This window comes from Aspergillus multicolor, assembly GCF_047715735.1.
Source record: "Aspergillus multicolor strain CBS 133.54 unplaced genomic scaffold BDW74scaffold_46, whole genome shotgun sequence".
Lineage (NCBI taxonomy): Eukaryota > Fungi > Ascomycota > Eurotiomycetes > Eurotiales > Aspergillaceae > Aspergillus > Aspergillus multicolor.
The window spans coordinates 107,916-128,129 of record NW_027395997.1 but is presented as its reverse complement, the minus strand read 5'-3'; the positions used below and the strand labels follow the sequence as shown (position 1 = coordinate 128,129).

Below are 20,214 nucleotides of genomic sequence, written 5' to 3'. Positions count from 1 at the left end.
AAAAAATATTAAATCAAGGAGACTCGAAACGTTCACACAATTGTTCGTTGTGATATACCGCGACTCTGGCAAGATGCAGTGCTGCCGCCGCCCTCGGCAATTGGAGTCCGTTCACCCTCGTTCCATATAATTGGGAAGAAATCGCAACGGCCATGGAACCATCCAAATCGTAGCAACGCACGAATAATCGGAAGAGCAAAAGCCCGAGCTGGTGAAAACTCAACCAAGACCACCCCAAGCCCCACGGATCCTCCTCGCAAGCTGAATATCCTTCTGCATAATGGTAACCCGTTTTGCGTGGATAGCGCAAAGATTCGTGTCCTCGAACAGATGAACCAAAAAGGCTTCCGCAGCTTCCTGAAGCGCCTGGATAGCATGTGACTGCCATCGCAGTTCAGAACCGACTTCGGCGGGGAGCATATCGAGCGCGACTTCACGGACGAGGCGCGCAAAGGGCAGTTTGCGGAGAAGCAGGTCGTAGGAGCGTTGGTACTTGCGGATTTCCTTCAGCGCGATGGTGCCGGGTTTGTAGCGGCGGCGGCGGCCTGTGGGGGTTGGATCGCCGGCTGTTGGAGGGTGTTAGTCTGGAATGCTTTTGAATGGCGAGGGTGCAATGGGGTGGTGTGGACGGTAGGTAACGTACGTTGCACGTCGGCTTGCCCGTCTGTTGATTTCCTTGGTCGCTTGCCTGCTTTAGAACCTGATCCCAATCCTGATTTTGCTGCAGCGCTCGACCCTGAGGTCTTCGCCCCGGGTGATTTGGTGCTCTTAGCCACCTTTGAGGTAGAGGGGGGGGAGCCCGGGGCGGCTGTTGACGCTGCCTTGCCCGATGCAACTGTGGTGGCTTTGGAGCTTGCGGTAGCAGCCGATGACGGCTTTCGTCCCCGTGGTGCCATCTTGATGTAGTCTGTGTGCTCGCGTGGAGGCAGTAGAAGTCGCGCTGAGCTCAGCAGTGAGGTATGAAGGTCCGCGGGTCGAAACTTGGGTTATTTTCTGCGGATGGAGCAAGGGCAATTGAGCTAGGTACGCTGTGGAGGCGGGCTGTCTCGTCCGATCTGTGCACTCCTGGGCTGTTGGCGGTCACAACGTGCGCAAAATGTGCGCAGTTGGCAGATGCAGGTTTCGAGCAGGGCGAGGGTCCCTCGCTGAAGTGAGCCTGAGGTCAATGCAACTGAGCCGGTAGGAATTGAGGGGGCTAGTATAGCTATCGATGAGCAGACGGTCTCGGCTTGGCGCGCCCAGCCTTCGAGATTAATCTGGCGCGTCCTCCGGTCCCGCGTAGCGCGTCAGGTTGGAAGCTAAGCAATTGTTACAATATAAATGCAATATAGAAGCATTAAACCAATAACAGCTCGCATAGCTCAGTTGGTAGAGCGCGTGACTAGTATTGCCTCTGCAATCACGAGGTCAGCGGTTCAAATCCGCTTGTGAGCATTTCTTTTTTTGAAAAATTGTATATAAAGGTGCATGCTTTTATCTTCGAAATCAAAGACGGCTTTCATGACTGGCAGATAGCATACTAGGGGTGCGGGTTTGGGGAATGGTAGGGTGTAGAAATGAGTACACCCTCTGGCCTACCTACAAAGAAGATCCACCTGTCAGGGTAACCACGGCATAAGTAATATGTTATCTACCATGTCCATAATATAAAGTATCTACTATAAATTGGACATGGTCCAAAGCCCATGAGCATGTAAGGTTATATATAATGCTTTGATACTGATACTAAGTACCCAATAGACTGTAGACCATGGCCTAATCGCTACACGGGTTTGCCTATGTTGCCTGCCACTTAGGGCTCTTCCCCTTCAACCTCACTCTCTACAGGCTGCGAGTTGACAAATGACACGACAGGTTCAGCCTTGAAGTAAGACCGTGCTCCGATAATATTACAGTTACTTGGTTATGATCCGCGAGCTTGTTTTGTTTTAATGTATTATCATGCCCATCGCTAACCGAAATATAAACATACATACATACATACATACAGCGATCCCAAAGTAAAATGCCTAGGTACAGCGTACACATGTGTTTAAGCCAGTCAAACACCGAATGCTAAACGAAGACAGTATGCATGATCCTGCTAAAGTGGAAAACGTCGAAGTAAACAGAATCCACCCAGAGACTTCAACACACAATCGTGATCAGTTCAATGACTCCTCCAATCGGTCTAATAGGGGATTGCCAGACTGGACAGTCGACGCAGGTGACGGCGATCTCTCCAAATCTGATGATTCCGATGAAGGTTGACGGGTTTCAAATTTCGGAGAATAAGGTTCTTCAGATTCTGAATCCATGCTGGCAGCTGCCTGCAACTGCCGCTCCATCTGGTCTGTGCCCGGCAACAAGTCTAGACATTGGGCCTGGTACGGAATCAAATGAGTATCATGTGGTAAAGAAGATGCTGGCGTAGACTTGAGTGCAAAAGGTGTCAATTCAGGCGCCACGGCAGGGCTGGAAGCCGGTTCAACTTCTTCCAAGGTTGGCAATGGCGGTACAGGCCCCAGATCAAGATCAAAGACGCCTGTTTCCGGGTTGGCGGTTGTCCATTTGTGGAGCATCCTGCTGACATCGTCGCACCTGGAGAGCAATTCGAGGCGCTGGAGGACTCTCGCGAAAACATTGGACTCATCGACACTAGGGTCGTTGGTGAATTCGGGTATCTCGATCAGGTTATAAGGTTCACTAACAGCCTTGGTTTTGCTGTCATCGATGAGGACTGTGTTGGTCTGGTCCCAGCGAGGGACGTACTTCTTCTTTCCCCTCTTACATGTGTTCGGATGTGATCCCTGGACCTGCTTGCTGGACCAGACTGTGTTTAGAGTCTTGTAAACTTGGATTTTGCTGTTGTATTCGGCTTTTGATAGGCCAAGCCTATCCCGACCCCATTCGACAGCGAGTTCCTTTCTCATGGGACCGGGAAACAGCTGTTTGCAGACTGCGGCTACCGTGGCTGGCTGTGAGCTAGACCAAATCATGACCTTGTATTTTTCGATCAGAACTTTTAGGAATGTCTCCAGACCGGGTCTTCGAGCGAATGATGGTGGGAATTTCCTAGTCTTTCGGTATATCAGAGTGCCGTTGAGGTCGAGAATAACAAGCATTGGCTGCGGAGACGGTAACTCCTTGGGTGGTTTAGACGCTTGCTCAAGGTATACCTCTGTCGCTGTAGGAGGCCGACGGGGCTTAGAAGGCTCTTTATCAACCTTTGACCCCCCTGATCCCTTTCGTTTCGACCGTCGGGAATTGACAGCAGTGGCGCCAGCATTATCGACCTTAGACCCCCCTGAACCCCTTTGTTCCGACTGTTGGGGACCGGAAGCGGTGAAGCCAGTAGAAGTGGTTGTCCCCATCTGATCCATAGTATTCAACATAGGATTCAGAGATGCTTGGTTCATCATGTCAAAGTTCAAAAATGGCGGCAGAAACGGCGGCATGGTGATGAACGGATTCCCACCGCCGAGTAATGGAAACAGTGTAGGGTTAGGTAAAGACGGGTCGAATGCTGGAGGGAATTGTGATTGCGACTGGTCTGGCATATTGGGTGGAAAAAACGGTAGCTGAAATGCCATGGGATCTGTCGGCATGGGGAAACCATTGAACACTGCAAACGGGTTCATCATAGAATAGTCGGCTGGAGCATTGTTTATCGGGAACATGGCCGGGTTGGGGATATTCGGCAATTGAGGCGGTTGTAGCGACGGTGCGTCTCTTCGCGGAGAGTATGACCGGCCGGATTGACCACGAACATCTGCAGGACCGTTGAAATTTCTGCTGAATGTCCATTGACTCTGCTGTGAGCGACCTCGCTGCGGCGCCTGGTTAGTATATGTAGCAGCCTCATCCAGAGTGGTCTCGTTGCGATTATCCCGATATGCCACTTTCGCATCCCAACGGCCATTGTATGGTCTCCACCCCGTCATCGAAGTCGCCGCCGAGGCGTTCGGTAGTCTCTTGCCCCCTGCTTGAGAATCAGAGCCGGACGGGTTATTGGGTGAAGTTTGCGACTTCATCGCGAATGGGAGCAACGGGTATCTGTTGGTGCTAGCGTGGGCCACAGGAATTTTTTGGACGGGCAATGAACGTGGACGAAAATTCAAAGGAGGTCGATGATTATTAGCAAGTGTACTAAAAACAAGCTGCAACATGTTAGCTGTCTTCATTCAATGTTCGTTGCCAGAGCATGATTTTGAATACCTTATCGTAGGCCCCACACCGGGACATCGGGCAACTGGATTCGAGAAAGAGAGGCTAAGGAACAAAAATGAACAAAACCAGATTTATTGAGATGTAGAGAATGCAAGCTCACAGAGCAGCAACAGGCGGACAACGACAGAAACAAAAAATCAAACAAACAGGCAAGTTGCAACAGAGGAGAGGGGGGATTTAAGCGCCCCGCAAATGTTTGCTCGGAATAGATAAAATGGATCAAACAAATCAGAAGGAGCTTACCGCCCTTATGATCCGGCAGAAATTCCAGACCTTTGTGCGACTTCACCGCCATCAACAATTTCAATAGCCGGTTATTTGTCCGCCAGCAGTACTGTGCCTCCATTCGTTGCTTCATAATTGCTGGTCAATCTCGAGAAGACACTCGGCGAGATGGCTATCTCGGATCTTCTCAATCGTCGTGTGCGGGCCGCCCCAGATGAAGACGAAGATGTCTATTCCGACGACCCGGTGTCGGGATCAAAAGCGCCTAGTGATGATGCGGGATCAGACGGGTCCAGCTCAGAGCGAGCTGGTAAAGGCTTTTCAGGCGATGATGACGATGCTGTATGCACTATCAGGTCTTCGTTGACTTATAACAAATCCACTGACTCTTTCCAGTCGGACTCCGAACCGCAAGACTCCGAAGCAAGCGACATGGATTCCGAAGACGAAGACGGAGGAGACGATGACGAGGACGTAAAATCATCCTTAAACAACATCTCATTCGGCGCCCTCGCCAAAGCGCAAGCATCATTCGCACCCAAAAATAAACGACGCACCAAAGCCCTCAAAGATAGCGAAGAAACCACCGCTTCCCCGTTAGACGACATCCGAGCTCGAATCCAAGAGGCGCGCGAGCAGAAGCGCAAGGCGTCATTGGCGTCAAAAGATAACAGCTCCTCGAGATTTGAGAAACCGCCGTCCCGTACCTCCAAGCATGCGCCGACGGTACAGTCGTCAAAATACGCTGTTTCCCGAAAACGAACCATTGTTGAACCGCCCAGTGTACCCAAGACTCGTGATCCGAGGTTCGACCCGACGATTGTGGGAGGTCGAGGTGGAAGTGGTTCCTCTGCACCGAGCGACGCGTATGCGTTCCTAGACGATTACCGCGCCGCGGAACTAAAGTCGCTGAAGGAGCAACTTGCTAAGACGAAGGATGTAAGGAGACGCGAGGCTTTGCAGCGGGAGATCCGAGCCACGACAGACCGGCTACGTTCAATTGAGAATAATAAGCGGGAGAAGGAGATTATGTCCGAGCACAAGAAGCGAGAGAAGCAGCTTATTCGGGAGGGGAAGAAAGCTACGCCTTACTTCTTGAAGAAGTCCGATGTCAAAAAGCAGGCATTGCTGAAGAAGTATGAGGGAATGAAGTCGAAGGATCGGGCCAAGGCCTTAGAAAGGAGACGCAAGAAGGCTGCTGCTAAGGAGAGGAAGGAGATGCCTATGGAGCGGAGAGGGTTCGGTGAGGATTTTGATGCGGCGCCGAGAAAGCGCCAGCGCATGGCCTAAGTGGTTCAACCTTCGAGGTATCACAGAGTTGAGCTATTTCGTTGTACATGCTTGATAGGGTACAAGCTCTAACAGGCAGAAGTGGGAATAAAAACTCAAAAAAGCCACGCATATTAGTTGACATTACCCAAAATTATCCGCAGTCTCGTCACATAAAGAGACTATCCCAATTAGAACATGCGGTAAATACCATGGTTCTCAAGACCAGGAGCGAAGGGGGAATGATGATGAGCAAATAAGTGGTATCGCAACAGGGCATCAAAGCCATACAATAATAACCGAGACTTCAAAGGTCGAAAATAGGTATGGACAGGATTCCTGTAAAGATAGAACGAAGAGGGAAAGAAAAACTCCATAAAACGCCTCCAGAACCTATAGAACGGAATGAGGTCAAAACTAGAAAGCGTATGTCTTTTGCAGTAGATGGTAAGAAAACAAACACAAAAAGGGACCCCAAGAACAGGAGCAAGAATGGAGAATAAATAGAGTAAAGACAAATCCGAACCTCTCTTTGGTTCGGTTCATGCGGTTCATGTAGCCATTTCAGATCATCATATGCGCGGCCGGAAACAATTATACCAGCTTAAATCAGAAAGACGTATTATCAGCATCGCGGCGCAAGATAAAGCTGGGCATCACGGACGGTATATAGTTGCTACCGCTTGTGGGTAAGCTGGCAACGTCTAAGAGTGGAATAGGTCCCAGGCACGCGCGCAGAGACCTAAGAATTCTTCCTTCTTTCTGCGCTGCGTCTCTGGCGAGTCTCGACCAGCTCCGAATGGCCCGTATGCAGGGTTTGAACCATGTCCCAGAGCAGGATTAGGCCTATAGTGAGGGTCGGGCCCATGTCCCAATGGCGGACTGCCGTTGTCACGCTCATATTCACTCCTAGGACGACGGCGAGCAGTCCCTTCAGGTGCGTATGGTGCTGGGTGGTGATGAGCATGCGCGCTTGCCATTGTTGCTGACTCCAGATGGGGAACAGCAGATTTGGGACCGTTGGCGGCCCGTGGGGAGGGTGGAGTGGGAGGTTGGTGACCACCATAGTGCACAATACGCGGTAAAAGGTCCTCGCGTCCACCAGACATATCCTGAACTGCCTCTTCGGCTGAGCGGTATTCCCGTGGTCTATTGGATTGCTGCGCGCTTCCTGGTATTCTGGGTGACGGCATGGGAGGGAGGTTATTCTGTTGGTAGGAAGTGCGGTTCGCGTCACGTTCCCGAGCGGCATTCAAGGAGTCGGAACCAAAGACATCAGAGAGAGGGGGGAGGCGATTGGCGGTCTGTGTTGCGGGCACATGGTGAATATGCGAAGTAGAACCTAGCGTTGGGCTTTGATTGACAACGTGACGAGTCAATGGCTGCGGTTGGTGCCGACCTGTGAATGTCTGGTTAAGTGGTGCGGACTGGATTACACGCTCGTTGGCGAACTGCGCCGCCGTTGGGGGCACGATAGACAGTCCGGGGGGGGGCCTCCTTTTCGAAGATGCAGCCTTGGGAAGACTGAACGTATTGGACTCAGATGGTTTCACACCCTCCGGGCCGTCGTCCTTGGCCGATTTTTGGAGTCTAGCTTCGATTATATGTCGTTGTTGATCTCGGACCGACAAGCTCCTCTGTAGCTGTTCCCGCATAATCGGATCATGCGTTTGGAAGCCTGGGGACAAGCAGGCCAGCCCTACATCCTGCATGCTAACATCGCGAGCTGTCATAGGACCGCCGGGTGGACGGGCTGACAATCTCTCAGAGCTGGGGAGGCTCGTGGAGAGATCTAGTTTTCGGGGTCGGGGTCGGGTACTTGGTTGCATTCCGGGCGAGGAAGGCGGCTCCTTCTTCACTATCACTTTCGGAGCGTTTCCACTCTGTGAACTATTCAAAATATCAGATAATGTTCCTCCCTCACATCGTAGTTCTTCGAGGTATACTTACCCGGGCGAAGTTACTTTCTTCCCGGGGGGCGAACTCTTATTTGAGGATCCATCTCGGGAGGCGAGCGCCGCACGTGGAGGTGTAGAGCTGGGGTGACTAGAGGTTGCTGGTGCCAGCCGTCTGGGGCTCGACTCTCTATTCATGCGGGGGGATGGTAGCGCTGCGGCCGGGGCTTGGGCGACGGCGGTAGACATTATAGGAAAATAACGACAGCGAGTCGGAAAGCGAGCGACGATGGAGACGAGAGTAAACGAAGGCTATGAGAAGCGATGCAGATACCCAGTCGGTAATGGCCGCAACAGTTCGCCTCTTATCATAAACTCTCTTTGTTGTATATATAAGAAAATCCCCCTGCGTCCGACGACGATGGCACGGCCTGGAGCGGACAAGCGTAGAAGCTTCAACTGCGGCAGAAGCTGCGAAGCGAGAAGGCGGCTAACGAAGGGAAGGTCTCAAAACAAAGAGTATGAATATGAAGAACGAAGAAGGGTGGCAGGGCCAAGGCGAGCCAATACGAATTTGCTGCTTTGAAGAGGGGCTGGCTGGCGGCAATAATGTGACGACGATGCCAAAGGAAATGGCCTGGATCCCGAACGAACGCAGTCAGCCACCAAAAGGAACCGGTGGAAAAAGAAACGAGAGACAGATGAATCAGGATGCAATAATCAGACGAAGCAGCAGAATATCAGCTCACAGAGGAGCAAGAGAAGCTGGATAGAAGGAGGAGGAAAGGAGAGGGAAGGAGAGGGAAGGTGGAGGAGTGATCGGGAATTGTGACAGAGCAGAGTATCACAGCGAAATAAAATTAATATCCATCTGGAGGTTATTATAATGAAATTGGGCTGAAACAGTTCTTGCTCTCATGCATCCCCGATTCCCCATCAAGAATCCAGTGTTCCTGGCCGTGGAGCAGGGGCAGCTGATTGGCGCGGTTTGAGACGTGTGTGGTTTCAAAGTGGATGATGTGACATTTTGCCCAATCCTCCCTCCTGACTGAGCCCTCGTGCAAGGTATCCTGCGAATATAAAATGCGGCGTCGACTCTCATCATGTTACAGACCTGGCATCGGTCTCAGGCCCTGCCTCAGATGCTGCCTCAAACCCTGCCATGAGCGACTTGGTAGGTAGGCACAGCGGACAGAGCTGTACAGTTCGCAAGTAAAGCAGGCAGGGGCTCAGGACCCCATCGATCGATCCAGCCTATGAAGATCCTGCGGCGCTTGGGGACACGCTTTGAATGGGGCCCAGCTCTGGACCTCCACGGTTCTCTAACCTAAATATCGCAAGGGCTCAGCTGGGATCTTCTTTGTTTTCGATGTTGTTCAGCATAGCCAGATCTAACAATACCATCAAAGAGAGGTTCTTGAATCTACTCTGTTATTTCCCAGATATATTGAAGGCCTATTGTGGAGTCCCACCTTGGCGCCGGTGGAGGAGAACCACGGACGGCCAACAGTCTCGGCTTCCACCGTCTCTGTCACACATTTATGACTTCCCCTCATCCGAGGTTAGGAAAGGCCGGAGGTGGCATGCCATGCCATCGCAGTGCTTTCTTTTCCTTGTCCAAATACGCAAATTGACCTCTCACATCCCAACTTTATTCCCAGGGCCTCGTTATTTGGATGGACATCATGAGATGATAAAGTGAGGTGAGATCCGACCTCAACCTCTGGGAAGAATATACTACGGATACTCTTGACTTGCTGTACTCCGATCTGAGGCTACACTTGGAGGGCCGTGCCTCGCTACCAACAGACTTCCGCTCGCGCCAGCCGCTGTGCTGTCAAGAAGCGATCTTCGCTTAGTCTAAATCGATGATCCCAAGGAGACCAACTCCAAGTCGGGAGCTTCTCTAGCGAAGATCCCTCTGCAGGTGTACTCTTTTTACAAGGCACGAGAGCCCGCCTGAGCGCCGACTCCGGCCAAAAGTCAACCCCAGTCCAAAGTACAAGTTCTTCAAGTAAATATGTGAGCTTGATATACTGCTTCTCTGAAGCATGGAGGCTACCACTCTTTACTCCGTATTTGCTGGACGGTTCTTGCGTCCATTTGCCCGTTTAACCAAGTCCAGTTAGTCTTCGATTATGCTTATGATTTTATGACTTCGTTGTTAGTCCAACCCAGCACTATTTGCAGTTGGTATCTGGCTTATCAATCTATCAACCCGCCCCAAGAAACCTGATATCGATGAACACCTTGGTTAAACTAGACCTGGAAGTTCTAGACTGCATCAGTCGCTTCGTTTTAATGGCCAGACTCACGTCGTACAAAGACTAGATCCAGTAATCCCGGGCCCTGCTGCAATTGCAGCGCCAAACCTGGCACACCTTGATGGCTGATTGGACATTGCTTTGGACATTGCTTTATGTTGGTGCTTATCCCCACTGTGACTGTCCTATCCTGGGTTACATATTGGTGCCTTTTCCCAGCTCTGTGCTTGACAGCCTGACCTACTCCTGCGCAATGCGGGATTGTGATGTGATCATGCAACCAGCATGCCGGGTCCACTCGCAAGATGGCAGCGTATTCCCTCTCCCTGTCAGAAGATAAGACGTCTGGGGTATGTTGCGGTGTACTCTGTAGATGCGCTTCAGGCGCTCGACTGAGTTTACTCTCTCTACATCCCTAGCAGATCGATCATGATGAGAAAGCTATGTCTAGTTTCGAGCCCTCGAATTCGTAGAGTCCAGGAATACTCCGTATATTGCTCTCTTGAATCGAGCGCCCAGTAGCATATACTTCGAGTTCGGAACCTGAGGCAGAAGTGGTTTAAGGCGGTCAGCCTATCGATAACCAGCGTCGACTTTTTTCCTACCCGGTTCATGATAGCGAGCTAGATTTCTCCTCAGTATTGCCCTCGACTACTCAATTCCTCGAAGAAACCATCGCAACCCAGTCGCGATCCCGTTAGAAACGATACAAGCCTGAGCACACCGTTGCCAAACATCCGAGCCCGTACCTACCACCTCAGTTACCGATCGCCTCCGACACCCCGCAAGACCAAGTGCAGCGCAAAGAACGAACCAAGATGCCTTCTTCCGTCCACTCCCAAGACAACGATCAGTCCATGCTTGACGCGCAAGCACAGAACCAGGAGCACATTGAGCAGGAGGAGTCAGTACTCGAGCAGAAGCGGATTGTTGTTGTATGTGCATGCTTCCTCCGGGGCCTCCTCAATTTGCCATTTGAATGAATGCATGATGGGGCCGCTTGAAAGAGACGATCCTAATGACGCGAATAGTTACCCGGAGCTACGGACACAGCGGCGTCGTTTCAGTTTGAGGGCGAGGGACACACGTTAGGCAATGCGCTGCGCTATGCGATCATGAAGAAGTATGTTCCGTCACTGGTTAAACCCGCCCATATCTGCTGGAGGGACTTGGGGAACCTAGCTTGACTGTCGCGACTATGTTGGGAGTGAATGAATGGTGCTAATGAGCTTGATGCAGCCCCGAGGTCGAGTTCTGCGGATACACGATCCCGCACCCTTCAGAATCGAAGATGAACATTCGCATTCAGACTTACGGTTTGCCACCTTTCCTTACATTTGAAACGAGAGAAGCGGCTGACTTATAGGTGTAGACTCCACAACCGCAGTCGAAGCCCTAGAGAAGGGCCTCGACACTCTGATGGAGTTGTGCGATGTCGTAACAGATAAGTTCACTACTGCGCGCGACACATTCAATGCGGAGCAGGCGGACAGGATGGAGTCATGATTCTCACATATTATCCACTCTGTTTCGGTTTTGTATTTGCATAAGGCGTTTGCTGTAGAAAAGTTGCTTGGCTGGGGTTGTCTTTTTTATCCTGGCTATATGATACGAGTACCATCTATGTATATTGGCGAATTTAGAGACTTGCATTGCATTGCGTACTGCGCCTTCCTATACTACTTCGTAAGTACGTTGATAACAAGTACGTTGATGATGGTTTTGAGGACGGAGCTTGGGGCTCGGGTTAGGGCTGCCAAGCTAGAAATATATAGTTAGCTACTACCACATACTAAGTCATTCGAGAAGCATAAATGTTAGTGTCTGACGGTCAAGGACGAAGCAGGACGTTTTTCTAGCTACTGTTGTCAATAAAGGGTCTACATGACTTCCACCAAGTAGAACAGAGACGTTACTTATTCCGACAAGCTTAATATATACATAACACCCTCTATCAGCGCAGCCGGAGCGACACGAGGCGGGAACCCAATCAAATCTCAATGCTAAGTTTAAGAAAAATAATAGAAAAAGGTGGTTTACGAGAGAAAATGCAATCAATTGCGGCCTTCCAAGAAGCCCGAGATAAAGTTGGGGGGCAGCCGGGCGCCAGGGTCCTCCTCTGGCCGGAAGTACTTCATCACGTGGGAGAGTTGCTTCCAGTAGTTGAGGGTTTCCTGGAGTTCGTGTTAGCTCAATGAGCGGGTTATATGTGGATAGGGCTAGCAATATCTGGTGTGTACATAGCTCCCACCGAAAGTGTAAGAGAGCATATGACTTGCTAGCAGTGACCCGGACTGTGTGCGACTAACCTGGAACTCGGCGTGGCTTTGGTACAGAAGCACGTCAACGACCGGCAGCTGGCTGACGTAGCGGTGCTTCTCGAATTCCTGGCGGACCTTGGTGCGGATGGCGGAGACGGGAAGGTTCAGAGAGTACATCGTCTGTATCTCGGGAGACTAGAATTGTAAGGAGGGTGTCGTTAGCTCTTTATGTCTGCCGTTTGTATAGTGTGTTGCGGCAATATCATAGCCCTGCGGTTTGTTGTGGCTGGATGATAGCATAGGTGCGGCGCCATATCATGATGCCATATCGGACCACAACCATAATCAACCACAACTACAACCGCAGCGCAGCCCATCAGCTCAGAATTGGAGTACTAACAGCACGGAGCCAGTCCCTGTAGGACCGCAAAACACGCTTCCTCGCATCGGCAATGTTGGCAGCTATATAGATGCAAACAAGTCAGCTTGAGGTTTCAGCCATTGACATCGCGCCAATTTCAAAGATAGGTCGGGCTGCTTCAGGTCTGGGCGTTGACGTACAGGAGCGGGTGCGCTGCGCAAGGTAGGTCGGGTTGATGGTCATCCTGAAGGTATATCGTCGTCTATGTACGCCAATGGCACACTGCGGAGGAGCAAGGGTCGTTGTGAGGGGAGGACGAGGTACCGGAGAGGGCGAGGTTTGCTGGGCCTGGCTTGGTTAGTGCAGGTGTGGAGAGGCGCCGGGGACCGCATTTACCGCCTGCCGTTTCGAAAAATTTCTTTTGCTGATGGGATTGCGATGCTTAGTCTGCTTCGAGTTTTCTATATTTTGTATATTTTCTTCGGACGATTTCAGATTTGTGAATTGGAGAGCCTAGGCCTTGATCCTTGAAACTTCTATTCTTTCGGCTTATACGACTTCTCGACCCCGCCGAAATCTCCTCCGCAAAATGGCGCCAACAACGAAAGGCCCAGCGAAGCACAAAACCTCGGGCAAAGGCGACTCTAAGAACAATAAAGTACTCGGCTCAAAAGTGAGCAAGAAGAATGTCAAGCGACCGCCGCCCAAGGAGGTAAAATCCAAAGCGCGCACCGAGCAGAGTCAACTCAAGAAGACGAAGAAGAGAGAGTACTCCGAGGCGGAGCTGGATCTACCCAAGCTGAACATGATTACGCCTGTTGGTGTGGTGAACCCTAAGGGAAAGAAGAAGGGAAAGACATTCTGTGATGACCCGGTATGTTGATACGATTTGGTGGACCAAGAACCACAAGGCTAATATCTGCTTCAGGAGGCGATGATGACGATATTTGCCATGGTTAATGCGGAGAAGGAAGGTCAAATTGAATCTAAGATTATGAAGGCGCGACAGTTGGAGGAGATCCGTGAAGCGAAGAAGAAGGAAGCGGAGGCGAGGCAATCGGAGAAGAAGAACAAGCTGGTATGGATAGGCTCAAATCAACTGACCAGACTTCTGCTAATGTGTTGCTGTACAGGAAAATGCCAAAGAGTCGATTCGCAATAGCCGCAAAGGCAAGGGTGGTGCTTCCGGCAGCAAGTCAAATAAGGCTGATACAGAAAGTTCAAAGCCAAAGTCTGGCGGCAAGAGGAAGAGTGTTGCGTTTGTCTGAGTGGTTTCTTTCAAAAGTAGTCCTGTGTATAGCAATTTTGAGTTTGTATTTAGAGGGTTCCGGCGTTTCTATGGGTCTATCTATATCTTTCGAGCATGACATGAATGACATCGACGAACATCGTCATCGTCTAGACCAGCAAATCGTTTGAGCTATGTGCAATGTATCTGTTCACTAGTTGATTGGCAAGCTGAGCTTGCGTTGTGTCGGGATGAAATTGGCCTGCTTGGACTCCATCGAGACGTCTCCACGAGGACCAAAAGTTTGTCCAGGCACACTTTCCGGGTTCTCAACCACAGGAGGCGTATCAAGGTCGATTTCGTGAGCCATCATATTTAGGAAGTTGGTCACCTGCGGGATTAGTACAGATAGCGTGGTAGATAGATAGTAACTCACCGGCTTCACAAACCATCTACCGCCGCCAAATTCAAACCAACCAAGGTGCCCACCCCATGAGGTAGCCATCATAACACCGTACGGCGTTTGGGAGATCTCCTGATAAGGAGCCCCCTTGGCAGTCACAATCTGTCCCACATCAGTATTTTTAAAACTCGCGCGCCGTCTCTGAGTCTTACTGGATCATCCTCAGCTTGTACCACGAAGAACGGGATTCGGATTGAAAGCAGCGCGTCGATAGAAGATGCGTCACGGTAGTACGCGCCTTCTGTAGGATAGCCCCATGCGCCACATTGCAAAGCCCTAAAGCATGTGTCAGGATGAACGGTCAGTATATGGGAGAGCCGATGTCTACCTGTCAAATTCGTGCAGATACGTGGCGCTCCTGATTTCTTCTGCATTGATCCTAGGGTTCTTCGTGGCCTGCTCGGCGTGCCTTGCTGATGTTAGCGCACCATAGCGATCCAATGGACGATAACACTGTCACATACTGATCGAAAAGCTTTTTCATGCTGGCGCCCATAACCTTGCTATACACTTTGAGGCCCATAAAGCTACTTTGCAGAGCCACTGAGCTGACCTCAAGATTCCAAGGGTTCGCGCAAATGACCGCAGCCTTGAGTTGGCAGGCATCGCCCTCCTCGCCCAAGAACTAGGAGAATTAGCGTGATCCTGCAATCTTATGGACAGAGGAATTACGTTTGTAAGTATGTTTGCACCGAGAGAGAAACCAATACCAAAGAGCGGTCGATTGGGGAAAGTCTTCCTCAACCACTTGACAGTCTGCCGAACATCCCAAGTAGCGCGGGCGTTGTAAAGAATACCAGTTGAGATCTTGGTCTGAGCACAACCTCTAGAGTTGACGACGCAGGCTTCCCAGCCTTGGTCTGCAATCAAAGGATGGACTACATGGCGTAGATAAAGTTCATGGGAGCCCCCGCTAAGACCATGTAGAACCACAAGCATAGGCTTCGTGTCGTCTGAAGGCAACGCGGCGAATTCATCATCGGAGAACATCGCCGTCCGCTCTGGAAGCCCCGATGGCAAGGTGTACTTCCTCTCCGCGTCGGTTGCTTCAGGGCTTGTTGGTGCGTCGTAGGGCTCAACGACAAAGTCAACCGCAAACTGCCCCCGGAATGTGGCGCTATCCGCCTCGAACATGCGGCGCTTGTAGTACACAGGAACGCCTTCAAACTTTACTGTAGTCCAGCAGGTCTGCAGATGGCCGTTGAAGAGGAAAGGGTTGAGATCGCACCTAGCTGGCGTAGCAGTACGGCAGAGCTCTGCCAGCGTGGTCTGCTTGGCACCAGCTTTGCCAACTTTCCTGCTGAGCAAAAGATTGTTGTCTTTGGAGCCAAAGAAGGACACTCGCCCGCTCGGACGAGCCCAAGAGAAAAGTCCCATTGCAATAACTAGACCTACAAGGACCGATACAGGCAATGGGCTAGAAAGAATAGAAGGTGAAGATTCAGCCATGAGGCTCAAGCTTCACGCATGTATCCTCTAAAAGGACAAGCCAAATGATCTACTAGAAATTATTTAGCTATGGACCAAAGGTGAGATGGATAAGAATATACCTGGACCGTGGTATTGTATCAGGATATACCTGGGAGGTGGAAAGTTTTACAGTGGCGGAACCACGGGCAGCGGAAGATACGATTACGGAGTAATGCGTCCTATGCCAAGACACCGGCTTGCAATATCTACAGCTGAGAAGCCTGTACTGGGCTCTATTATAAAATTTATATTTTATCCATCATTGCCGACGATTCGGAGTTCACGGTGATACAGTAAATTTGAGCATCTTATTGTCTCAATAGCACGAAATGACATGTTGGGAGGCTTAGAGTTGAATTTCCAGAAATTTTCAGATTTCTTTAAATTTTTTGGAGCTTGGCTAAGCACAGAACGTTACATCGTGGGGTGTAGGCATTGCTTGAGCAAAACAATAGGACAACGGAGTACTCCAGCTTGAGTGATAGCAAAGAGGATACTTTTGAAGTATTATGGACGATATTGAACGAAGAAAAAAAATTGTCATAGTGTGTTTTTGGATATCATCATCATGAGTCAGTAACTATGGCATCTAAGTCGTTTATTTGAAGACGTGACCGTCAACGTTGGCGAGCTCCTTGCCGTCAACGGTAACGGGGGTATCCCAGGCCCAGATGTCCTCGATGTACTTGCGGTCAGCCTCGTTGGTGTGGTCGAGCTTGACGAAGTCGTAGCTCTCGTAGTCAGGGGCGACATCGAAAGCAGGCAGAGCCTCCTGGCCACGGACCAAGAAGACACCACGGTTGACACAGGCGTAGTTCTCGCCATAGACACCCTGGCAGCCGAAGAGGTACTTGCGGGAAGCCTCAAGACGAGCGTGGAAACCACCTAGAAAGTCAATCAGAACTGTGTATATTCATGTTGGGAGGTGGCTTAAAGCTTACCAATCAGGTTGTTGGCCATGAAGGTGAGCTTGAGCTCGTTGTCGTACTTGTAGTTGACCTTCCAGAGGGAGTACTCCTCGGGCTTGTAGTTTTGCCAGAACCAAGGCATGGCAACGGAGCGGGTGTCCTCGTTAGAGTATGTGCGCTTCCAGTCGTCAAGGATGAGGGTGGGCTTGCCAAGGGCCTCCAGGGGGTGCTTGGGCTTAGGGGCGGGCTTGTCCTCCTCAGCGGGAGTAGCAGCAGCGGCGGCGGGAGCAGCCTCCTTCTTGGGCTTCTCCTCCTTCTTGGGGGGAGTGTACTTGACAGCCTCGTCAACGAGGACAGGGTTCTCAACAACAGCCTTGAAGGCGGGCTGAGCAATGATGGTCTGGTACCACCGGGTAACGGCGGGGTAGTCAGAGCGAACCTTCTTGTCGATGACGGTAGCGAAGGCGCGGGTGAGGAGGGAGGCGGTGAAGAGATCAGCGAGGGTGATACGCTCGCCGACGAGGTAGGTGTTGGCAGTGAGGTGGGTGTTGAGGACACCGAGCTTCTTCAGGGCAGCCTTGGAAGCATCCTCGACGTTCTTCTTGTTGTAGGGGTCGAGACCGAGGAGGGGGCGGAACCAAGAGCCGAAGCTGGCAAGGAGCTCAGAGTTGGCGAAAGACAACCAGCGGAGGATGGAAGCGTAGTCCTGCTTGGTCTTGCCGAGGAGAGTGGTCTTCTCGTTCTGGGAAGTCACTTGACGATAGTCAGTATCAAATGCCAAACAAAGCGGATGAAAAATCTGAAGCAAAAAGCCACGTATTTCCTCAAGGTGGATTGACCGAGAAAATCAGAGTTGTATGTTATCAACAGTATAGTTCTGACAGGGATAACTAATAATAAAAAATTGCTCATCATGCAAGCGGAATTGATACTTGGACAAATTTATGATGAAATTGAGTTTTGCATACGTACCGTAGACAGCGATGGCGATGACCTCAGAGAGGGTGAAACCGTTGGCACCCTCGAAGGCGGGGATCTTGCCCAGAGGCTGGATCTTAGTGTAGGCGTCAGACTTGTTGAAGTCGGCGGCGGGGTTGGCCTGGGTATCAACGAGCTCAAGCTCGAGGTCGTTGTGCTTAGCAGCAACGAGGACCGCAATGGTGCGGGTGTTGTCCTTTTGTCGCAGTTAGCTCTTGGCAAATCCTTTTAAGGAGAGTAGCAATGCGACTGTAAAAGAACAGACACAGAGCAGAGGGATCTGGACGTACGGGACGACCGTAAAGCTTTCCGAACGCCATTTCTATTTGTGGTGAAAATTGAGTGAGGGAAAAAGGTAGGAATCAGGAAGAGGGGCTAGCGGATGAAATATTTGTGCCCCATCGCGCCGTCCTCTCGGATCGGAGTTACGTTTGGTCGAGCCACGTGACTCGCATCGTTTGGAAAATCCTCGGGTTGCAGGACGGCGGGCTACCGACAGCGAAGGCCCAGCCGGAGAACCATTCCCTGTCAAATTCCTGTCCTTCAACTATATTTGAAGACTGCGACAGCCGGTCTGTCTCATCATGAGCTGGAAAAACCCCTACTGCGTGGCTCACGCCATGCAGTCTGTCCGCTCAGCTACCTACCTCCGCGCGGCTCTCGCCCAACGCTCGGCAGCTCCTTCATATCTCGCTGCCGGACGTACTATGCCACTGAAACAGCAAACTAGCCGATGTTACGCGACCGAAGCGACTCAAGCCCCCATGGCTGCCGCGGAGATCGATTTCGGCAACATGCTTCAAAAGCGGTCCGCCCGAGTTGTCCCAGCATCACCTTCGTATTTCACCGGCAGCCCCAGGTTTTTCGACCACCTGTTGAATCTCGAGAACCTTTCGGCGAAATATGCAGCATTGCCCACCGTGGCCGCGAACGACGCACCTAGAATGGCTTGGTTGAAGCTACCGGCGTTCCGAGATCTAGTTGGCGAAAGAGTTCCGTCGAAGAAGTACAAAGGCTTACTCAAGGTTCTGCAACGTTTGAACCGCATAGACCCTGCTATTCGCCCTCAAGAGGTCCGCCTCGCGCTGAAAGAATTTCTGCGGCCAGGAAATCCATATATCGCCAAGGCGACAACAATCCCAGTCGATGAGTTGGGTCGTGCTCGTGGGAAAGGAAAGCGAAAAGAATCCTCCGCGGTAGTTTCTCTAGTAGAAGGAGATGGTGAGGTTCGAGTCAACGGAAAGAGCTTGGTCGAGGCGTTCCCCCGAGTGCATGACCGAGAAAGCGCGACATGGGCTCTGAGGTCTTCGAATAGACTTGACAAGTACAATGTGTGGGCTACTGTTAGTGGTGGGGGCACAACTGGACAGGCAGAGGCCATCGCCTTGGCACTGGGACGGGCATTGATGGTACACGAGCCTGCACTAAAGCCAATTCTGCGGAAAGGTACGTATTACTTGGATACTCAACAAACCAGGTCAAATCGAACAGAAGAACGCGTGCTAACATATTTTGTCTCAAATATAGCTGGCGTCATCACAGTGGATGCACGTCGTGTGGAGAGAAAGAAGCCTGGTCGCGTCAAGGCGCGCAAGGCTCCTACTTGGGTCAAGCGTTGAGATACCATTGCGAGCAATCTCGTGTTTATATCACTTTATCATTTCTTCTCATTCGCATATTGTATTATTCGACTTTCGGCGAAGGCATACCACCTTCTCTTCCTCCTTCAATTTGGCGTCATAGTGTCGTTTCTAGGTACGACGACACTGAATGTTCGCGGCGACCCGCATGTAATTATTGGCGTTCCCCTCGTCTGACTAAATTAACTGAAGATAGTGTAGGAAGCTGTACGCCCAGCATTTGCCTTGCGCAGTCTTTGCATTCCTTTCGCACAAGTGTCTAATATCCAGTATCTTCCAGCAAAACAAGGACTCGAGTAGACCAATCGGAGTCTGGGATTGACGAATGATAACTTTCCTGTACCGGAAAATGGGAAGACTGGGACAGATAAGCTCAAGAGTAAGGTTGGTAAGTTCAAACTATCAACAATGTGGCGGAGCATCATCAACTGCATCGGCCGAGTGGCTCATCAACTGCCAAATCGGGACTGAGAATCACGATCTTCGAGTTCGCAGGTTTTCATCACGGAATGGGAGAAAGTTTAAAGTGGATGATTAAACCTTGTGGGAGTATGCAAGCGCGGACACCTGCATCGTTGCGGAGTTCCTATCACTGACCATCAGCTCGTACCGGTCCACCGGCATGGTCCAGGGCCAGCCTAAAATAGCCTCATTCTGGGGCATTTACCCCCATGAGACCCGCGCACTCGCACACGCCGACAGTGCTTTGGCCGTCAAGCCTGATGGTCATTGCTCAGTACCAAACAGTGCCAACAGTTGAAAGGAGGATTCTCAAGATTCTGTGCTTCCACCCGATCCAATCATGAATCGTACCTTTCTGTCCGATGTACTCATGACATGGGGTGGTTGCGCCGGAGCACAATCGATTGGGTGGAAAGACTTACGAGCTTCAAGACACATATTCTGGCCACGAGGCGTTGCTGGCCTCGCTGAACCAACTGAGAGAGTCTGGACGAGGAAATGAACTAGGGCTGCACACTGAGATTCCCCGAATGAGGCTGTAGTCCAGCGCATAAAAATGATACGAGGAACGTAGGCGAGGA

General features: G+C 51.0%; 12 protein-coding genes and 1 non-coding gene across 13 annotated transcripts; 7 read left to right on the top strand and 6 right to left on the bottom strand.

Annotated features, from left to right (window-relative positions):
• Positions 1 to 21: 21 nt before the first annotated feature.
• BDW74DRAFT_108345 (histone-fold-containing protein) lies at positions 22 to 988 on the bottom strand. Its single transcript, XM_073721707.1, has 2 exons — positions 644 to 988; positions 22 to 566 (listed from the first exon to the last, which is right to left on the bottom strand). Exons 1-2 carry the CDS (start codon positions 894 to 896, stop codon positions 220 to 222), a joined length of 600 nt encoding a protein of 199 aa, XP_073578416.1. The 5' UTR covers positions 897 to 988; the 3' UTR covers positions 22 to 219.
• A 362-nt stretch (positions 989 to 1,350) lies between these two features.
• On the top strand, positions 1,351 to 1,434 carry BDW74DRAFT_t206. The gene has a single exon. It is a non-coding gene; the product is annotated as a tRNA-Thr (tRNA).
• A 492-nt stretch (positions 1,435 to 1,926) lies between these two features.
• On the bottom strand, positions 1,927 to 4,392 carry BDW74DRAFT_163130 (NIF domain protein). The gene is made up of 2 exons (XM_073726059.1): positions 4,198 to 4,392; positions 1,927 to 4,139 (listed from the first exon to the last, which is right to left on the bottom strand). The coding sequence occupies exons 1-2, from the start codon at positions 4,222 to 4,224 to the stop codon at positions 2,145 to 2,147; spliced, it is 2,022 nt and encodes a 673-aa protein (XP_073578415.1). The 5' UTR covers positions 4,225 to 4,392; the 3' UTR covers positions 1,927 to 2,144.
• Positions 4,393 to 4,549: 157 nt separating this feature from the next.
• On the top strand, positions 4,550 to 5,809 carry rrp36 (putative pre-rRNA processing protein). Its single transcript, XM_073721706.1, has 2 exons — positions 4,550 to 4,776; positions 4,831 to 5,809. Exons 1-2 carry the CDS (start codon positions 4,603 to 4,605, stop codon positions 5,722 to 5,724), a joined length of 1,068 nt encoding a protein of 355 aa, XP_073578414.1. The 5' UTR covers positions 4,550 to 4,602; the 3' UTR covers positions 5,725 to 5,809.
• Positions 5,810 to 6,243: 434 nt separating this feature from the next.
• On the bottom strand, positions 6,244 to 7,983 carry BDW74DRAFT_108324 (uncharacterized protein). The gene is made up of 2 exons (XM_073721705.1): positions 7,654 to 7,983; positions 6,244 to 7,593 (listed from the first exon to the last, which is right to left on the bottom strand). Exons 1-2 carry the CDS (start codon positions 7,845 to 7,847, stop codon positions 6,408 to 6,410), a joined length of 1,380 nt encoding a protein of 459 aa, XP_073578413.1. The 5' UTR covers positions 7,848 to 7,983; the 3' UTR covers positions 6,244 to 6,407.
• Positions 7,984 to 8,697: 714 nt separating this feature from the next.
• Positions 8,698 to 9,894, top strand: BDW74DRAFT_163128 (uncharacterized protein; the record flags this gene model as incomplete). Its single annotated transcript, XM_073726058.1, has 1 exon — positions 8,698 to 9,894. A coding segment is annotated over exon 1 (406 nt), but the record flags the coding sequence as incomplete, so codon positions are not given.
• BDW74DRAFT_163127 (uncharacterized protein) lies at positions 9,872 to 10,443 on the top strand. Its single transcript, XM_073726057.1, has one exon. The coding sequence runs from the start codon at positions 9,984 to 9,986 to the stop codon at positions 10,200 to 10,202; it is 219 nt and encodes a 72-aa protein (XP_073578411.1). The 5' UTR covers positions 9,872 to 9,983; the 3' UTR covers positions 10,203 to 10,443.
• A 27-nt stretch (positions 10,444 to 10,470) lies between these two features.
• Positions 10,471 to 11,539, top strand: BDW74DRAFT_163126 (DNA-directed RNA polymerase core subunit RPC19). Its single transcript, XM_073726056.1, has 4 exons — positions 10,471 to 10,797; positions 10,894 to 10,985; positions 11,102 to 11,178; positions 11,235 to 11,539. The coding sequence occupies exons 1-4, from the start codon at positions 10,681 to 10,683 to the stop codon at positions 11,366 to 11,368; spliced, it is 420 nt and encodes a 139-aa protein (XP_073578410.1). The 5' UTR covers positions 10,471 to 10,680; the 3' UTR covers positions 11,369 to 11,539.
• A 222-nt stretch (positions 11,540 to 11,761) lies between these two features.
• BDW74DRAFT_163123 (putative NADH-ubiquinone oxidoreductase B14 subunit) lies at positions 11,762 to 12,795 on the bottom strand. The gene is made up of 4 exons (XM_073726055.1): positions 12,685 to 12,795; positions 12,524 to 12,585; positions 12,172 to 12,318; positions 11,762 to 12,036 (listed from the first exon to the last, which is right to left on the bottom strand). Exons 1-4 carry the CDS (start codon positions 12,725 to 12,727, stop codon positions 11,917 to 11,919), a joined length of 372 nt encoding a protein of 123 aa, XP_073578409.1. The 5' UTR covers positions 12,728 to 12,795; the 3' UTR covers positions 11,762 to 11,916.
• A 134-nt stretch (positions 12,796 to 12,929) lies between these two features.
• On the top strand, positions 12,930 to 13,802 carry loc1. Its single transcript, XM_073726054.1, has 3 exons — positions 12,930 to 13,358; positions 13,413 to 13,562; positions 13,618 to 13,802. The coding sequence occupies exons 1-3, from the start codon at positions 13,074 to 13,076 to the stop codon at positions 13,750 to 13,752; spliced, it is 570 nt and encodes a 189-aa protein (XP_073578408.1). The 5' UTR covers positions 12,930 to 13,073; the 3' UTR covers positions 13,753 to 13,802.
• Positions 13,803 to 13,926: 124 nt separating this feature from the next.
• Positions 13,927 to 15,552, bottom strand: BDW74DRAFT_183491 (putative hydrolase, alpha/beta fold family; the record flags this gene model as incomplete). The annotated part of the gene is made up of 6 exons (XM_073730529.1): positions 13,927 to 14,103; positions 14,149 to 14,277; positions 14,328 to 14,451; positions 14,504 to 14,584; positions 14,640 to 14,800; positions 14,848 to 15,552. The coding sequence occupies 6 exons, from the start codon at positions 15,550 to 15,552 to the stop codon at positions 13,927 to 13,929; spliced, it is 1,377 nt and encodes a 458-aa protein (XP_073578407.1).
• A 359-nt stretch (positions 15,553 to 15,911) lies between these two features.
• On the bottom strand, positions 15,912 to 17,879 carry BDW74DRAFT_108263 (putative translation elongation factor eEF-1 subunit gamma). The gene is made up of 4 exons (XM_073721704.1): positions 17,822 to 17,879; positions 17,526 to 17,727; positions 16,587 to 17,306; positions 15,912 to 16,530 (listed from the first exon to the last, which is right to left on the bottom strand). Exons 1-4 carry the CDS (start codon positions 17,849 to 17,851, stop codon positions 16,244 to 16,246), a joined length of 1,239 nt encoding a protein of 412 aa, XP_073578406.1. The 5' UTR covers positions 17,852 to 17,879; the 3' UTR covers positions 15,912 to 16,243.
• A 236-nt stretch (positions 17,880 to 18,115) lies between these two features.
• BDW74DRAFT_171363 (mitochondrial 37S ribosomal protein uS9m) lies at positions 18,116 to 19,150 on the top strand (the record flags this gene model as incomplete). The annotated part of the gene is made up of 2 exons (XM_073727295.1): positions 18,116 to 18,977; positions 19,059 to 19,150. The coding sequence occupies 2 exons, from the start codon at positions 18,116 to 18,118 to the stop codon at positions 19,148 to 19,150; spliced, it is 954 nt and encodes a 317-aa protein (XP_073578405.1).
• Positions 19,151 to 20,214: the final 1,064 nt, after the last annotated feature.

Bases quoted from the DNA above. Each gene is read 5' to 3' on its own strand.
- BDW74DRAFT_108345 (XM_073721707.1), bottom strand. From the start codon at position 896: ATGGCACCACGGGGACGAAAGCCGTCATCGGCTGCTACCGCAAGCTCC. The intron at 567-643 runs GTACGTTACCTA...ACCCTCCAACAG, and splicing joins CGGGCAAGCCGACGTGCAAC to CCGGCGATCCAACCCCCACA.
- BDW74DRAFT_163130 (XM_073726059.1), bottom strand. From the start codon at position 4,224: ATGTCCCGGTGTGGGGCCTACGATAAG. The intron at 4,140-4,197 runs GTATTCAAAATC...AACATGTTGCAG, and splicing joins GGTGTGGGGCCTACGATAAG to CTTGTTTTTAGTACACTTGC.
- rrp36 (XM_073721706.1), top strand. From the start codon at position 4,603: ATGGCTATCTCGGATCTTCTCAATCGTCGTGTGCGGGCCGCCCCAGAT. The intron at 4,777-4,830 runs GTATGCACTATC...GACTCTTTCCAG, and splicing joins CAGGCGATGATGACGATGCT to TCGGACTCCGAACCGCAAGA.
- BDW74DRAFT_108324 (XM_073721705.1), bottom strand. From the start codon at position 7,847: ATGTCTACCGCCGTCGCCCAAGCCCCGGCCGCAGCGCTACCATCCCCC. The intron at 7,594-7,653 runs GTAAGTATACCT...TATTTTGAATAG, and splicing joins AAGAAAGTAACTTCGCCCGG to TTCACAGAGTGGAAACGCTC.
- BDW74DRAFT_163127 (XM_073726057.1), top strand. From the start codon at position 9,984: ATGGCTGATTGGACATTGCTTTGGACATTGCTTTATGTTGGTGCTTAT.
- BDW74DRAFT_163126 (XM_073726056.1), top strand. From the start codon at position 10,681: ATGCCTTCTTCCGTCCACTCCCAAGACAACGATCAGTCCATGCTTGAC. The intron at 10,798-10,893 runs GTATGTGCATGC...TGACGCGAATAG, and splicing joins AGCAGAAGCGGATTGTTGTT to TTACCCGGAGCTACGGACAC. The intron at 11,179-11,234 runs GTTTGCCACCTT...TTATAGGTGTAG, and splicing joins CATTCGCATTCAGACTTACG to ACTCCACAACCGCAGTCGAA.
- BDW74DRAFT_163123 (XM_073726055.1), bottom strand. From the start codon at position 12,727: ATGACCATCAACCCGACCTACCTTGCGCAGCGCACCCGCTCCT. The intron at 12,586-12,684 runs GTACGTCAACGC...GCATCTATATAG, and splicing joins TGCGCAGCGCACCCGCTCCT to CTGCCAACATTGCCGATGCG. The intron at 12,037-12,171 runs GTTAGTCGCACA...CACGAACTCCAG, and splicing joins AAAGCCACGCCGAGTTCCAG to GAAACCCTCAACTACTGGAA.
- loc1 (XM_073726054.1), top strand. From the start codon at position 13,074: ATGGCGCCAACAACGAAAGGCCCAGCGAAGCACAAAACCTCGGGCAAA. The intron at 13,359-13,412 runs GTATGTTGATAC...TATCTGCTTCAG, and splicing joins AGACATTCTGTGATGACCCG to GAGGCGATGATGACGATATT. The intron at 13,563-13,617 runs GTATGGATAGGC...GTTGCTGTACAG, and splicing joins CGGAGAAGAAGAACAAGCTG to GAAAATGCCAAAGAGTCGAT.
- BDW74DRAFT_108263 (XM_073721704.1), bottom strand. From the start codon at position 17,851: ATGGCGTTCGGAAAGCTTTACGGTCGTCCC. The intron at 17,728-17,821 runs GTACGTCCAGAT...CTGCGACAAAAG, and splicing joins GAAAGCTTTACGGTCGTCCC to GACAACACCCGCACCATTGC. The intron at 16,531-16,586 runs GTAAGCTTTAAG...TTGACTTTCTAG, and splicing joins CATGGCCAACAACCTGATTG to GTGGTTTCCACGCTCGTCTT.